Genomic DNA, 15,986 nt, shown 5'->3' on the forward strand with positions numbered 1-15,986 from the left:
GTTGGCTATGTTCAACATAACTAGAGATATCTTTGGCGTTTTCCTCCCTTAGCTTCATATCTTGTAGAACATCTTGTACAAAAAAAGTAGATTTATAGAAAAACATACATATAAATCACGAATTAATCCTCAAATGTAGTAAAATAACATAGCAAAAACTTTATCAAATCCATTTCATGCACAAACTGGACAGATCTGTTATATACAATCTCTATATGCATCTGCAGTGTTTTATAAATTGGTGCTTTGACTTTAAATGGAGGTTTACAAAAAGGCCCCTCTTGTAATATCAATGACTAAATTATCTCACTATCATTGATTCTCAAATTTACTTGAATTTATACTCATCACTGCCATATCACCATTCTTACAAAGGCAGTAATTTTAAGGAAAAAGTTGCAGTGTGATTATGATATAAGTAACATTCAAAATTTCATGTTACCAAGAGTTGAGCAGAGTACTAATTTCCCGTTTATAAACACACGTCTAAAACGAGAGCTTCATGCACATCCACATAGAAATTCAAAGTCAAACTGCGTAATGTGTTTTTATTGACAGAAGGCATCACACCATTCCCAAGCAGCATGATTCCCTTGAGAAACTGAAAACTAATTTCTTGAATCTAGAATGCGACTTCCGACTTCCGTCTTCCAGGTGTAACCAGAGTTCTTCCTGGAGCGATTCCAGCTTGTTTCCTTTTGGTGCCTTCCTTAAGAAATTTTGCAGTTGTTTCTGGTGCAGTTTTTGGGTGGGCTCTGGGGTGGGCAGACGATCTCCACTTTGCAGAGGCTGCTCCTTTTGTGGGTGGAGCTGGTGGTGAGGGAGTAGGAGAGGCCTTGCATCATCCTGGCATTCAGGCCCTTAGCCATGGGGAAGGACTTGAGGTGGCTTCTTAAGGCATTGGGGAGCGGGAGCTTGTCCACCAGGTATACGGGTGTGCAGGACACGATGGTGCGGGAGCAGAGGTCTTGCAAGCTCAGTACCTTGCTCGGCCTCCCAAAACAATTCATCCTGTGCCGCAGCAGCACAATCCTGGCCAGCTCCGTGAAAGACTCTATGATGTTGAAATTGCACAGAGGGCTGACCTCAAAGAAGGTTATGCCCAGGCGCTCAGCGTAGGCCTGGGCCTGCTCCCTGGGCACCTGCCTCTTGAATGCCAGATGTAGGCGATTCCCCACCAGGATTTTAGGGACACCAGGGGCATGCTCATCGATCTTCTTAATCCATCGATCCATACCCTCGAAAGACCAGCGGTTTGCAATGTCGTAGACCAGAATCACTCCTTGTGCACCACGAGAGTAGGAGCGGAATATGGTACAAAATCTTCCCTGCCCCGACGTATCCCAGAGCTTCAGCTTCACCCGCTGACCGTCCAGCAGGATGGTGGTCGTCTTGTAGTCGATCCCCCTCAGGTGACTGTATGGGGACTCGGCCACGCCATCCTGCAGGCTCTCCAGGATCTCACTCTTGCCTACGTCGCTGTCGCCCACCAGCAGGAACTTGAGCAGGAAGTCATAGGCCTGGTCGGGGCTGTCCAGGGTGCTCATGTTGCTGGCCCCGCACTCCCGCCTGAGCCAGGCCCACAGGGTTGTGCGCAGAGGTAATGCCGGGCCTGTTTTTCTTGAGAAATTAACATAGAACATAAAAAATGAGATGGGGAAGTCTATGAAATAAAGCGAAATGAGGTGGTGGCTTTGATGGACTTCTTTTACAAACCCAGGAAATTGGTTCAGTGATTGTTTTCCTTTTCCTTACCCAGCACAGAGTAGTGACACAGCAGTTAATTAATCATGGAAACCTATACATTTCCCTTAAAATTTTCATATAATCATTATGGAACCATGCCTTTTGGATTATGTCAAAGGAATCTCCTTTAACGGAAGGATGGGTATGGGATAGGAAAGGGACTAAGATGTGTTGAGTACCGTATGTACCCTACACTGTGTATGACACTTAAAATATTTTGTTCTTTTGCTTTCAGAACAGCTGTCTTTGTTAGCTATGATTGTTTCCATTTTACAAATCAGAAAAGGCAAACTCAGAAATGTTATGTAATTTAAAAAAATATTGCCATTATTATAGAGATCACAGAAATCACAATCCTGAGCCAGGGCTCTCCTCATATAATGCACCACACATCCTTTTTACTCTGTGGCCATGCAGGGTTTAGGAGTAAGTGTGAATTGTCTGTGCATGTGATCCTTGACAAGCCACGCATGTTTGCATGGGCACTAATACTTTTCTTGCTGCAGGTGGACATCTCCCATAAATATAAGAGCCAAGATCTCAGAAGAGACATCTAGGACATAGATTTTGCTAGAGTGTCTCATAAATAATATTCACCCAACAAAGATGTGTTGAAATAATGCATGCATCCATCAGTGAAGGGTTTTAGGTTTAACACATGTACAGCTCCTATAACAAAACAGCAAAACTGACAAAATATGTAAATGGTTCACAGGCAAAGAAACGCAAATGGCCAGTAATCACAAGAAAAAGCATTCTAGCTCACTAATACATTAAGGAATGCAAATGAAACCATCTAAATATCCTTTTATCACCTATCATCTGACAAAATTTAAATGTGGAAAAAAAAGCAAAAAAGAATTTTTTAAAAATTTGAAAAACGAAAAGGTAAAAAGTGGTTCTGTGTGTGTCTGGGTATGGGGGCGGCATGAGGGACCAAATACATCACGGAAATGGAAACACACTTATCAGTTATAAATACATTTAAATATTGTAACAACAGGTACAAAGATGGTTAAAGAAATGAGAATGCTCAGACACATATAAGGAAGTTTAAATTATTGAAATCAAGCCCCAAGGGATGGATGTTTACACATGTAATGGAGGAAAAAATGTTCACATGTCCAAAATAGCCAGGTAAGTGGTTATTTGAAATAGCATTGCTGAAATCTTTTTAAAAAGGAAAAAATGAGAAACATTCTAAATACTCATCAATACAGGACAAACATGTGAATAAAGGATAAGAAAAACATTTCTATTTCTCTGTGGGCTTCAGGGCAAATAGAGAAAAAAAAAAAGCCTTTAGATTAATTCCAGAGTTAGCTGACAATAAGGAGATAATAAAGTTGTCTCCCTGATTTACATAAACTTCCTTAAAGACAGCACCCTGATTGGAATAATGATCATAATCATTGGTACCTTGAACAGCCGTTAGGGTAAAGGAGATGAAATATAGAGTGTATTTGCTTAAAGTAGTTCAGTGCAGGTTACTTTCCTTCTCTTCAGCTCACCCGTCGCAAGGCCAACACCTAAGCTTCTGCTTGAGCCCACTCACCACTTAAGGGATCAGCCAACTCATGCGGTCCTATACCCAGTCTCTTGGCATAAAGTGCAGGATTTCACCTCCTCTGTCTTCCTCATCACCCAGAGGGGTTGTGGAGTGGGGGACCCTTGGGGCCGCAATAGCAGGGTAGTGGAATCTGACCATTTCTCAAGCCCTGGAAGCCCATCTTCTAAAAGGGGGTGCTTGGGGTCGTTTAGGGAGGGTGAGGGATGAAACCTCATTCCAATCCTGCCACTTACCTGGGAAGGTGACTTAGGCTGTGAAAGCCTGAGCTTGATTATCTGTGAGATAGAACTGACTGTATCATCCTTACAGAGCTGTCCCAAGGAGCAAATGAGAAAACCTGTTGAGAGTATATGGCATGAAGTGGGACTTCAATGGCCCTTTAAATGCTGAGACACAGAAGTGGGGGCTGACCGAGCCTCTGGGCTAAGGCATTGTGAAAAGTCATTTTTCACTGTTTCTACTAATGAGAACACAGACATCCATATAAAGAAAGCAAATCTCTCTCTGATATGCCTTGAGTTCAAAGTTTTAGAGACAGAATGTTCTCTACATTCTTGGATGTTTCATAATCTAATAAAAGCTGTTCAACATCATGCCTCTGAGCAGACCCAAATCCACTTCCCATGTTAGAAAGAAAAAAATGATAGATGTAAAACAAGACTATAAAAACATATGCTCCAGGACATGAAACACCAAGTAGCACTTACAGGGCTGAAGAAAGGTGACAGAGAGGATAGAGGTCACAGGAGCAGGGTCTGGGCAACTGTGTCCATAGGATCCTAGAGAAGGGAGGACTGAAAGGGAATGGGAGGAGGTCTGGGAAGCCTATACAGGGGCAATGGAGGCTAAATGCCCCACTCTCTGTGAGGGACCTCTCTATAGTGTGCACGGGACAACGTATACTGAGGAGGGAAGAGATAAATCAGTGAATGCCATGTAGATTTGGAGTCCACAGCCAATGGACCAGCTTTAATACACATATATTTTTCAAACAGAACTGGCATCATAGTTTGTCACTCTTTGCAAAATGTCCTCATTAAAAAAAAAAAAAAAAAAAAAAATGGAGATAGCTGTGATGCCTCCTGATGGCCAGAACCCGGATCACAGCTTTGAAAGTCTCAGACAAGGGGCCCAGGGAAAGGGAGAGGGATGTTGGAGGTGAGCTACAAAGATATCAGCCAGAGTTTTCTGGAATTATTCACCTAACGATAGCAATCTCCGTGTATCAGTCATGTTCTGGCATATATGAAACTGAGATTGGTTCCAGCCCCTGTATGAATTAAAGATAAAACTGCATCTGTGAGTGTGTATTTGAAGTGATACAGCTAGACCTAGACACGCACACAAATGTGCACACACACACACACGCAAATACCCTGTCGATTAAATTCTTTTATTTTCTGTTTTCACCATAAAATAGAATACAATGAATGTTTTTTCAAATTAATAAACATATACACAGTACCTTTGACAATCTGTTCAAAAGTATTTTATCATAGCCATAAAAAAAAAAAAAATCATGTCCCTTGTAGCAACATAGATGCATCTGGAGGCCATTGTCCTAAGTGAATTAACACAGGAACAGAAAACCAAATACCACATGTTCTCACTTATAAATGGAAACTAAACATTGGGGACTCATGGACATAAAGATAGCAACAACAAGCCCTGGGGACTACTGGGGGAGGGGGGAGAGGTGGGGCAAAGGTTGAAAAACTATTGGGTACTATGCTCACTACCTAGGTGATGAGATCATTCATATCCCAAACCTTAGCATCCCACAATATACCTATGTAACAAACCTGCACGTGTACCCCCTGGATCTAAAACAAAAACTGAAATTTAAAAGAGAAGAACATTCTGCCTCCTATAATGAAGAAACATCTCAACTAACTTATTTTTTGGAAAACAGCAACATTTTTTCAAAGTTTGGGTACATTTTTAAAATTCACTATGGCTCTTTCTTTCAGGTCCATTTCATTGACTACAGAAAGGCATCAGAATTTTTTTCTTTTTCTTTTTCTTTTTTTTGGACAGAGTCTCGCTGTGACGTCCAGGCTAGAGTGCAGTGGTGCAATCTCAGCTCACTGCAACCTCCACCTCCCAGGTTCAAGCGATTCTCGTGCCTCAGCGTACTGAGTACCTGGGATTATAGGCATGCGCCACCACACCCGGCTAATTACTGTATTTTTAGTAGAGATGGGGTTTCACCATGTTGGCCAGGCTGGTCTTGAACTCCTGGCCTCATGTGATCCACCCACCTCAGCCTCCCAAAGTGCTGGGATTCCAGGTGTGAGCCACTGCACCCAGCCAGGCATTAGAATTTAACTTTATTGCCTTGAATATTTTAATTAATGTTTTATATTTAATCTTAAAGAAGGGGAAATTTTATATCATTGAAGAGACACTTATGCTTACAAGAACTCCTTTTAATAATAAAAGCAGAATTTATTAGTAAAAAAGGGAAAGAAATAGAACATTATCTTCACTTCAGGAGCTTCCTTTATGACCTTACAAGTCATTATTCCCCCAAAAGTAAACTACACTAACTTCTAACACTAGAGATTTGCCTGTTTATGAACTTTTCATATTTTATATACCTGAAATTATACTTTTTTGTTTCTGCTTTCTTTTGCTTAATATTATCCTTGTGAGATATATCCATGATTTTGCATATGGCAACATTAAAATGAGCATTCTAATTGTGGTAGAGTATTTCATTTTATGAATACTACAAGTTATCTGTTGGATGATATTTGGGTTATGCCCACAGTTTGACTAATATTATAGTACTACTACATACAGATTTGTGGCTGTCTTTAGTGGATATATGTACATGATTCTGTTGAGTATATCAAAGATTGGAACTGCTGGCTCATAGGTATGCATGTAGTTAGCTTTAGTAGATATTGCCAAATGATTTCCCAAAGTGTTTTCACCAATTTACTTTCAGTAATAGTACATAATGGTTCTACTTGCCCTTTATTCTTTTTTTTTCAGTTCATGGGGTTACTGTAGTATCTCATGACAAGTTTAATTTGCATTGTCCTAAAAACTAAAAACGTTAAGCACCTTTTTATTTTTTTTTATTTATTTTTATTTTTATTTTTATTTTTTTGAGACGGAGTCTCGCTCTGTAGCCCGGGCTGGAGTGCAGTGGCCGGATCTCAGCTCACTGCAAGCTCCGCCTCCCGGGTTCACGCCATTCTCCTGCCTCAGCCTCCCGAGTAGCTGGGACTACAGGCGCCCGCCACCTCGCCCGGCTAGTTTTTTGTATTTTTTAGTAGAGATGGGGTTTCACGGTGTTCGCCAGGATGGTCTCGATCTCCTGACCTCGTGATCCGCCCATCTCGGCCTCCCAAAGTGCTGGGATTACAGGCTTGAGCCACCGCGCCCGGCTAAGCACCTTTTTATACATGCAGTTGTTGTATGGGATTCTTATATTGTAAAGTGCCTGTTTACTTCTTTTGCTCATTTTCTACTTTTCTCCTTGTTTCCAAAAAATCAAATCACTGTATATATAAAATCTTTCACTCTGTATTTCAATATTTTCTTTCTTAAGAGTATGTTTTGAAAGACAGAGTCTTTAATTATAATGTAGCTCAATTTATTATTTTTTTTCCTTTGGGATTAACAGTTTTTTTGTCTAGTGATTAAGAAATATTTGCCACCCCAACTACATAAAAATATTTTCCTACATTGTTATAGGTTATTCTTTTACTTTTGCATTTAGACTGACAATCTACCTGAAATCAATTTTTGTACGTATCTAATTCAGCTAGCATACTTAAAATATCATCCTTCTCCTTTCACTGCACTGTCACCTGTGTCATAAGTGAAAATGACCACATATGGATTGGGTCTATTTCTTGACTCTATTAAGTCCATTGGCCTGTTTTTTTCTATCCTTACACCAATTCTACATTCTCTTAAGTACAATAGCTTGTTTTTTTAGATCTCAATTTTTAATTTTTTTTCTTTGAATAGCTTCAGGAGTACAAGTGGTTTTGGTTATAAGGATCAATTGTACAGTGGTGAAGTCTGGACTTTCAGTGTACCCTTCACCCAAAATAGTTTACATTGTACCCAGTAGGTGATTTTTCATCCCTTACTCCCTTCCCTCCCTTACTCCCACCTCCACTTTCTGAGTTTCCAGTGTTCATTATTAATTATAATAGCTTTATATTTTAATCTTAGTTTGTGATAAAATGTTTGAACTTTGTCCTTTTCAACAAAGGTTTTAAAAAACTGACATGCTTTTAAAATATATATATATATGTTTTAAGTCCTTGGGGCATAAAATTCAAATCCAAACAGATCTAATTAAAACATAATCCAGGCCGGGCGCGGTGGCTCAAGCCTGTAATCCCAGCACTTTGGGAGGCCGAGGCGGGTGGATCACGAGGTCAGGAGATCGAGACCATCCTGGCTAACATGGTGAAACCCCGTCTCTACCAAAAAAACAAAAAACTAGCCGGGCGTGGTGGCGGGCGCCTGTAGTCCCAGCTACTCCGGAGGCTGAGGCAGGAGAATGGCGTGAACCCGGGAGGCGGAGCTTGCAGTGAGCCGAGATCGCGCCACTGCACTCCAGCCTGGGTGACAGAGCGAGACTCCGTCTCAAAAAAAAAAAAAAAAAAAAAAAAAAAACATAATCCAACATATTTTACGACAAATGAATAGATCATTGCCAATTCTTTACTTGCCAGTTAAATTTTTAAAAACTGTGCATTCAAATATTCACTAAAATACTTTTATTCTCAAATATGAAACTTCAAAAACTATATAAGAGTATATTCACAAATCCAATTTAAACTGCACCTCTCACTGGCCCAACTCCCACCCCTTGACCCCAAGGGGTCTGTTGTCCCTAGAATAGTGCACATTCTCCAGAAGTGCCCCTGTAGGTGAGGTGCACATCAACACATTCACCTTCACACACAGTCTTCTCCAAAAGTACAATCATAGTCCTCATTTTTTGCATCTTGCATTATAAATTCTCAGGATTTAAAATCATTTGCGTCTTGTTAGTTCTTGTGGTTTTTGTATTTATTTTATTTCTTCTAAAAAAATGGGATACATGTGCAGAACGTGCAGGTTTGTTACATAGATATACGTGTGCCACGGTGGTTTGCTGCACCTATTGACCTGTCCTCTAAGTTCCCTCCCCTTACCCCCACCCCCAACAAGCCCTGGTGTGTGATGTTCCTCTCTCTGTCCATGTGTTCTCAGTGTTCAGCTCCCACTTATGAGTGAGAACATGTGGTGTTTGGTTTCCTGTTCCTGTGTTAGTTTGCTGAGGATGATGGCTTCCAGCTTCATCCATGTTCCTGCAAAGGACATAATCTCATTCCTTTTTATGGCTGCAGGTTTTTGTATTTTTAAATGTTTATTATTCATGTATATACTTATTTAAATTTTCTGTTGAAATCATTGCCAATTGTTTTGTTACCAAGTATGTTTCACAAATCATGGCTACTAACCCAGTGTCTGAGATGTAGTTTACAAATGTTTTCTCCTTTGTTTTAATACAGTCTTTAGTGTTTTTTTTCTTCCTTTGGAAAGTGTTTTAAATTTTATTAATGGGACCTAAACATTATAGAGGTCATATTTAAAAAGAAAAAAACATTAAAAACCACCTGTGGAGCAGATACTGCCAGCGTTGAAGGAGATTAGAGCACTCAGAGTTCTGGAGGCATCAAGACAAAATGAAAATAACAACCGAAAAAAAAACCTTAAGTAATTCCAAAGTTAGCTGCTGATCAGGAGATTAAAAAGTTTTCTCTCTGAATTACATAAATTCTCCTTAAGCTTAGTTTCCTGATTTGAATAATTATCAGAATGACTGGTTAAATGTTGTTAGGGTAAAAGCAGATGAAATACAAAGTGCATTTGCTTACAGTAGTTCAGGGCATGTTACTTTCCTTCTCTCCAGCTTGCCTGTCCCAAGGCCAACACCTGAGCTTCTGCCTGAGCCCACTCACCAAAAATCAAATTTAAAGTGCACCTCTCACTGGCCCAACTCCCACCCCTTGACCCCAAGGGGTCTGTTGTCTGTAGAATAGTGCACACTCAGGTCTACAGGTTTTTGTATTTTTTAAATGTTTATTGTTTATGTATATACTTATTTGAATTTTCTGTTGAAATCATTGCCAATTGTTTTGTTACCAAGTATGTTTCACAAATCAGGGATACTAACCCAATATCTGAGATGTAGTTTACAAATGTTTTCTCCCTTGTTTTTAATACAGCCCTTAGTGGGGTTTTTACACACTAGGTCTACACCCAGGTCTCTTGGCACAAAGCGCAGGATTTCACCTCCTCTGTCTTCCTCATCACCCAGAGGAGTTATGGAGTAAGGACCTGTGGGGCCACAATAGCAGGGGAGTGGAATCTGACCATTTCTCAAGCCCTGGAAGCCCATCTTCTAAAAGGGAGGCTACTCAGGGTCCCCTAGGGAGGGTGAAGGATGGAACCTCATTCCAATCCTGCCACTTACCTGGGGAGGTGACTCAGGCTCTGAAAGCCTGAGGTTGGTCATCTGTGAAATGGGACTGACCATACCATCCTTACAGAGCTGTATGAGGGGTTAATAAGACAACCCTCCCAGAGAATATGACATGAAGTGGGACTTCAATGTCCTTTAAATGTTGGAACACAGCAGTAGGGGCTGGCTGAGCCTCAGGGCTTAGGTAGTCATTATGAAAAATCATTTCTCATTGCTTCTCCAGACGAGAACACAGACATCCAGATAAAAGAAGCGAATCTCTCGGATATGCCTTCAGTTCAAAGTTTTAGAAACAGAATGCTCTCCACATTCTTTAGTGTTTCATAATTCATAAATACTGTTCAATATCATGCCTGTAAGGAGACCCAAATCCACTTCCCCATGGTGGTAAGACAGGCGTGTGTGAACTCACCTGGTGAGCTCCATGACAGATCTCATCAGGGACACAAGGGGCAGTGATTGTCTAATGAGTGCTCCAGCACTGCTTAGTGTGTGTGTGTGTGTGTGTGTGTGTGTGTGTGTGTAGATATATAGATATAGATATGAGTATTCTGAACATATCCTGCAGTCACCTGTGCAGGGTTCTCAGATCATGCATAATTCAGCCACATCACATCAAAATTTCAGCGGCTTGCTGCCTTCCTGAGAGACAAAAATCCAGGAATTACTAGCATTTCTGTAACACACAATTGTCCATTCTGTTATTGGGTAATAACTAAATATGTATTGAGCTTGAAAAACATACTAGTTCATTGGAGGTATCTCATTAACTCAAAACTGGAAATAAGAGAGCAAGAAGGGAAATGAATATATGGGCAACTTCATAGGTTAAATCTGAGATGAGACGGCTTCTTCACATCAACTTTTAAACTTGCTCAAAATTTCAAGGAATTGAAGTTTTTAAAAAATCTCTTTGGATCCCTCATCACCCAATCAGTCACAGGATCTCTCTCTCTCTCTCTCTCTCTCTCTCTCTCTCTATCTCTTCTTTCCCCTCCCCTCTCCCCTATCCCCTCCATTCTTTCTCCTCTCCCCTTTCCTTCCCTCCCCTCTCCTCCCCTCTCCCTCTCCCTGTCCATCCCCCTCTTCCTCTCCCTCCCTCCTTCCCTTCCCTCCTTCCTTCCCTTCTTCTCTCTTTTCCCCTTCAAAGTCAAGAACCAAAAAGAGTTTTCCGCATTTTCTGTTAACATTCTTCACTTCCCACTGACTCCTTATCCCACTGCACTATGGTTTCTGTCCCCAGAATTGCAATGAAGATGCTCTCCAAGGTCACATTCCACCTGTTTTCATTATGACCAGTTTTTTTCATCATGAGCAGTTTTTTTGTATAAATGTATTAACATACAAAATATTTCTTTTTTTTTTTTTTTTTTTAGATGGAGTCTTGCTCTGTCGCCCAGGCTGGAATGCAGTGGCACAATCTCAGCTCACTGCCTTCCTGGGTTCAAGCGATTCTCCTGCCTCAGCCTCCTGAGTAGCTGGGATTACAGGCATGCGCCACCACGCCTGGCTAATTTTTGTATTTTTAGCAGAGACAGGGTTTCACCATGTTGGTCAGGCTGGTCTCAAACTCCTGACCTCCTTATCCGCCCACCTCAACCTCCCAAAATGCTGGGATGCCTGGCCGAAATACTCCTTTTAATGAGCTCCTAAAATATCCTTGCTTGTGCAGTTGCATCTTTCACCTAACAACAGAGATTTCACTGTTTCTCAGACTCCGGAGCATGATGTACTGGACATAAATCCAATTGTCCCACTCCCTAACTGTGTGGTCTCAGGCAAAGTCCTTATTCTCTCTGTCCCTCAGTTTTTCATCTATGAAATGGAGATTAGCCACAGTATCTACTTTGTGAGGGAACTATAAGCACCAAATGACTCAATACCTAAAAATCACTCGGATCATAACATATTTTAGCCATTTTTATTTCTTTTTCTCTATCTTTATGGGCCATTAGTATCTCTGTTATCCCTATGGTGCAGTCTGATATTTACTCACAACCTTTCATGTATATTGTTTGTTAGACAAGCAGGTTACAAAAGTAAATAGGATGAAAGTAAGTAGAATGAAACTTTATCTTTCATGAATAAATATATAAATGCATGTAGTTCTGCTTAAATATATAAATACCTGAATAAGGAAACTTCTAAAAGAATTTATACAGATAAACTCATTACCAGGGCTTGTCTTTGAGTGTTCTGTTTGGGATTAATGTTATTTATTTCCTCTCCTATGCTATCTATTTTTAACTATAATAAATAGCTACTGCTTTTACAATTTTACAAAATAATAAAATGGTGGTGAAACGTAAGCATTCTCAGCCCTAAGCACAGGAAAGACACTGATATTTAGAATGAGGAATGTTCCTGAGACTCAGAAAGGGAGAGAAGATTTTGTGGGAACCTCATCTACATTATAACAGGGTATATTTTCCCCAAATTCCCAGTCACACTGATAATTATCAATACTTTAATTTTTGCCTAGTTCACTGGGAAAAATCAAGGTATTATTGTTTGGTTGCATTTTGTTCCCCCAAAAGATACATTGATGTACTAACCCCAGATACCTGTGAATGTGACCTTATTTTAAAAATAGAGTCTTTGACATGCACACATATGTTTACTGCGGCACTATCCACAATAGCAAAGACTTGGAACCAACCCAAATGCCCATCAGTGATAGTCTGGATAAAGAAAATGTGGCACATATACACCATGGAATACTATGCAGCCATAAAAAAGGATGAGTTTGGCCAGGAACGGTGGCTCATGCCTGTAATCCCAGCACTTTGGGAGGCTGAGGTGGGTGGATCACAAGGTCAGGAGATCGAGACTATCCTGGCTAACACAGTGAAACTCCATCTCTACTAAAAAAAATACAAAAAAAAAATTAGCCGGGTGTGATGGTGGGCGCCTGTAGTCTCAGCTACTTGGGAGGCTGAGGCAGGAGAATGGCATGAACCCAGGAGGCGGAGCTTGCAGTGAGCTGAGATTGCACCACTGCACTCCAGCCTGGGTGACAGAGCGAGACTCCGTCTCAAAAATAAATAAATAAATAAATAAATAAATAAATAAATAAATAAATGATGAGTTCATGTCATTTGCAGGGACATGGATAAAGCTGGAAACCATCATTCTCAGCAAACTAACACAAGAACAGAAAACCAAACACTGCATGTTCTCATTCATAAGTGGGAGCTGAACAATGGGAACACATGGACACAGGGAGGGGAACATCACACACCAGGGCCTATCGGGGGCGGGGGGGGGGGGGCTAGGGGAGGGATATCATTGGGAGAAATACCTAATGTAAATGATGGGTTGATGGGTGCAGCAAACCACCATGGCACGTGTATATGTAACAAATCTGCATGTTCTGTACATGTACCCAAGAACTTAAAGTATAGTAATAATATAAAAAAAGAGTCTTTGCAGATGTAATCAAGTTAAGATAAGACTATTAGGGTGAGCTCTAATCCAATATGACTTGTGGTCATATAAGGTAATGAAAATGCCACTAAAGACAGAGACACACAGGGAGAGCAACATGTGGTGACAGAGGAAGAGACTGGAGTGATGTCCCTGCAAGCAAGCAATATCAAGGATCTATGGCCATCACCAGATACTAGGAACAGGAAAGGAAAGATTCTTCTCATAGATTCAAAAGGAGCAAGGCCCCATCGACACCTGGACTTCAGACTGATATTCCTTGAGTTCCATGTTTTGTAGACAGAAGGTTATTGACATTCTTGGGTGTTTCAAAAGTGTTGCATCCAGAACTGTGAGAGACTAAATTTCTGTTGTTTTAAGCCACAAGTGTTTGGTACTATGTACAGCAGTCATAGGAAACTAATACAAAGCCTTAGTTTTGGTTAGCTTTTCTTTTGTTTGTTTGTTTTTTTGTTTTGTTTTGTTTTGTTTTGCTGTGCCCTGATCAACAGTAAGGCTGGAGATCTAATGAGCAGGAGTAGCACATGCTGGTTAGATAAATTTACTCAGGAACCACAGAGCCTGTGTTCAAATCTCAGCCTCACAACTTGCTAGCCCTGCCCTTGTTGTACCCCAGTTCTCTGATGTTTAAAGTTGGAAACAACTGCTCCTCTTTATAAATGGTGGTGAGGATTAAATGAAGTATGGGTTTAGAATTACAGCAGTGTCAGGAACTGAGAAAAATCACAATAAATATTAACCATTTCTATCATTATTTCATACCCGGATTGACTAGTACTGTTTCTACTGCCATTTTTTATTATAATGTGGATTTTGTTAGTGTGGGTTGACCTTCACAATATATGTCATTAAAAAGCAGTTTACAAAGCTAAAAGTAGGATACTATTTTATTTCTATTCTTAAATATATAGTTACATTTGCATAATATAATTTCTGAAAAAACATTCAAATGTTGACAGTGCTTATCCTTGCATAACAAAATTTTAAGGTTTTTTAAAGATTGTATTCCTTTCAGGTATTTTCCGTTTTTATCCATAAGAAAGGTGTCTTGGTTTTGGAAGCAAGAAAAACAATAAAAACAAAATAGCCCTGCCCTTTTCATAGGAAAGTTGCTCAACGTTAGGAATGATAACATGTCTAAGCCAAGACAATTAGGTACTAGGGTGGTCCTAGAATTAAAGTATGAATCTATCTACATGACATCCTCAGTTGGGCAGGTTTAGAGAAATTATAGACACCCGGGGGAAGGGCAAGCACGTCTCTCAGATGAACCTTACATTCAACAGCCAGATGACATTTCTACTTTTCAAGATTTTAGGGAAGGTCATGAGATGAAAGTGGTTTCATAACATGCTTCTTTCTGCAGTAGCACAAATAAAGTCCCTTGAATTGACAGCAGACTCCTCTTTTTACCCACCTAGTTGGCCAAGCAGTGACTGCCACAGGGGAGGGAAAGGGGAGGGACTGCATGAAACCACTAGGGCTCAGCACCACAGCTTCCAGAGGAGAGAATCCTAACACAGCAGGATTCAGGGTAAAAGTAGAGTCACAGTCTCACTCGGCCCTGGGCCCCAGGAGTAATCAACACACGTATGAAGTACCTTGCTCATACAATTAAAAATATTAAGCAGAAAGGAAAATATACACATGCCAATCACATGTAATACCAAATCATATCAAGTTCTAAATGGGATGCATACCTAAACTAACCAAGGGATTTGGATAGTAGATTGGACACATAAAAACCAACTCCTGGAAATCACTGACTTTTTTTCACCAAGATTGCCCAGATTAGTTCCAGATTTACAGACATAGATGTGTAATCACGTGAATAAAAGTGGGAAATTATGCCTGGACAATGGGAAGATATTTCACATTCAAGATAAACTGTAAATCCCAGCTACTTGGGAGGCTGAAGTGAGAGGAACAATTGAGCCCAGGAGTTCTAGGTTGTAGTGTGCTGTGATTGTGCCTGTTAATAACCACTGCACTCCAGCCTGAACAACATAAGGAGGCTGAAGAGATCCTGTCTCAAGGGAAAAAAAAAAAAAAAAAAAAAACCACAAAGATACACTGTAACATTGTTTTGGGCTGGCTGTCACCTGGGAAACTCTTAAGACTTTAAACACATCACATTTTTTTAAATCACTGAAAAGTGATATGTACCAATTCTGTTAGTGCTCTCTATAGCACGTAAACTGGAAAAGTGGGTGTGTCTGGTTTAGTAGCTCTGAAAGACAGTACACATGTAAAGAGGCATATATGGCAGGTCACAGTGTTGAGATATGAATGGGTATTTGTTCTTCTCATGTTTCTTCCTTTCTCCTTTCCGTCAGATAGCCAGACAACTACAGATAAAACACAAAATCACACTATATTTCGTGCAGAAATATATACATATGTAATGAAGAATAAATAATGAAAAGTCTAAATGCTTGTTACTGATTACTCCTTTGTAAGAAGGAGGCTAATGCAAGCAGAAGAAACTTTGATTTTCTTTCTTTTCTTTTTTTTTAAAGACAGGGTCTTACTCTGTCACCCAGGCTGGAGTGTAGTGGTACAATTATGGCTCAGCACAGCCTTGACCTCCCTGGCTCAGGTGATCCTCCCATCTCAGCCTCCCAAGTAACTGGGACTACAGTCCTGCGCCACCATGCTCAACTAATTTTTGTATTTTTTTATAGAGATGTGGTTTCACCATGTTGCCCAGGCTGGTCT

At 40.3% G+C, this 15,986-nt stretch overlaps 1 protein-coding gene across 1 annotated transcript in view; it reads right to left on the bottom strand.

Annotated features, from left to right (window-relative positions):
* Positions 1–528: 528 nt before the first annotated feature.
* The window catches only part of LOC100998165 (ras-related protein Rab-40A-like), a 90,825-nt gene continuing 75,367 nt past the window's right edge, over positions 529–15,986 (bottom strand). The window contains exon 14 of the mRNA XM_031662633.1: positions 529–1,620. Coding sequence (XP_031518493.1) covers positions 711–1,547 — 837 coding nt within the window. The 5' untranslated portion in view covers positions 1,548–1,620 and the 3' untranslated portion in view covers positions 529–710. The remainder of the gene's footprint in view (positions 1,621–15,986) is intronic.

The sequence above is a fragment of the Papio anubis genome, unplaced genomic scaffold (assembly GCF_008728515.1).
Source record: "Papio anubis isolate 15944 unplaced genomic scaffold, Panubis1.0 scaffold82, whole genome shotgun sequence".
Classification (NCBI taxonomy): domain Eukaryota; kingdom Metazoa; phylum Chordata; class Mammalia; order Primates; family Cercopithecidae; genus Papio; species Papio anubis.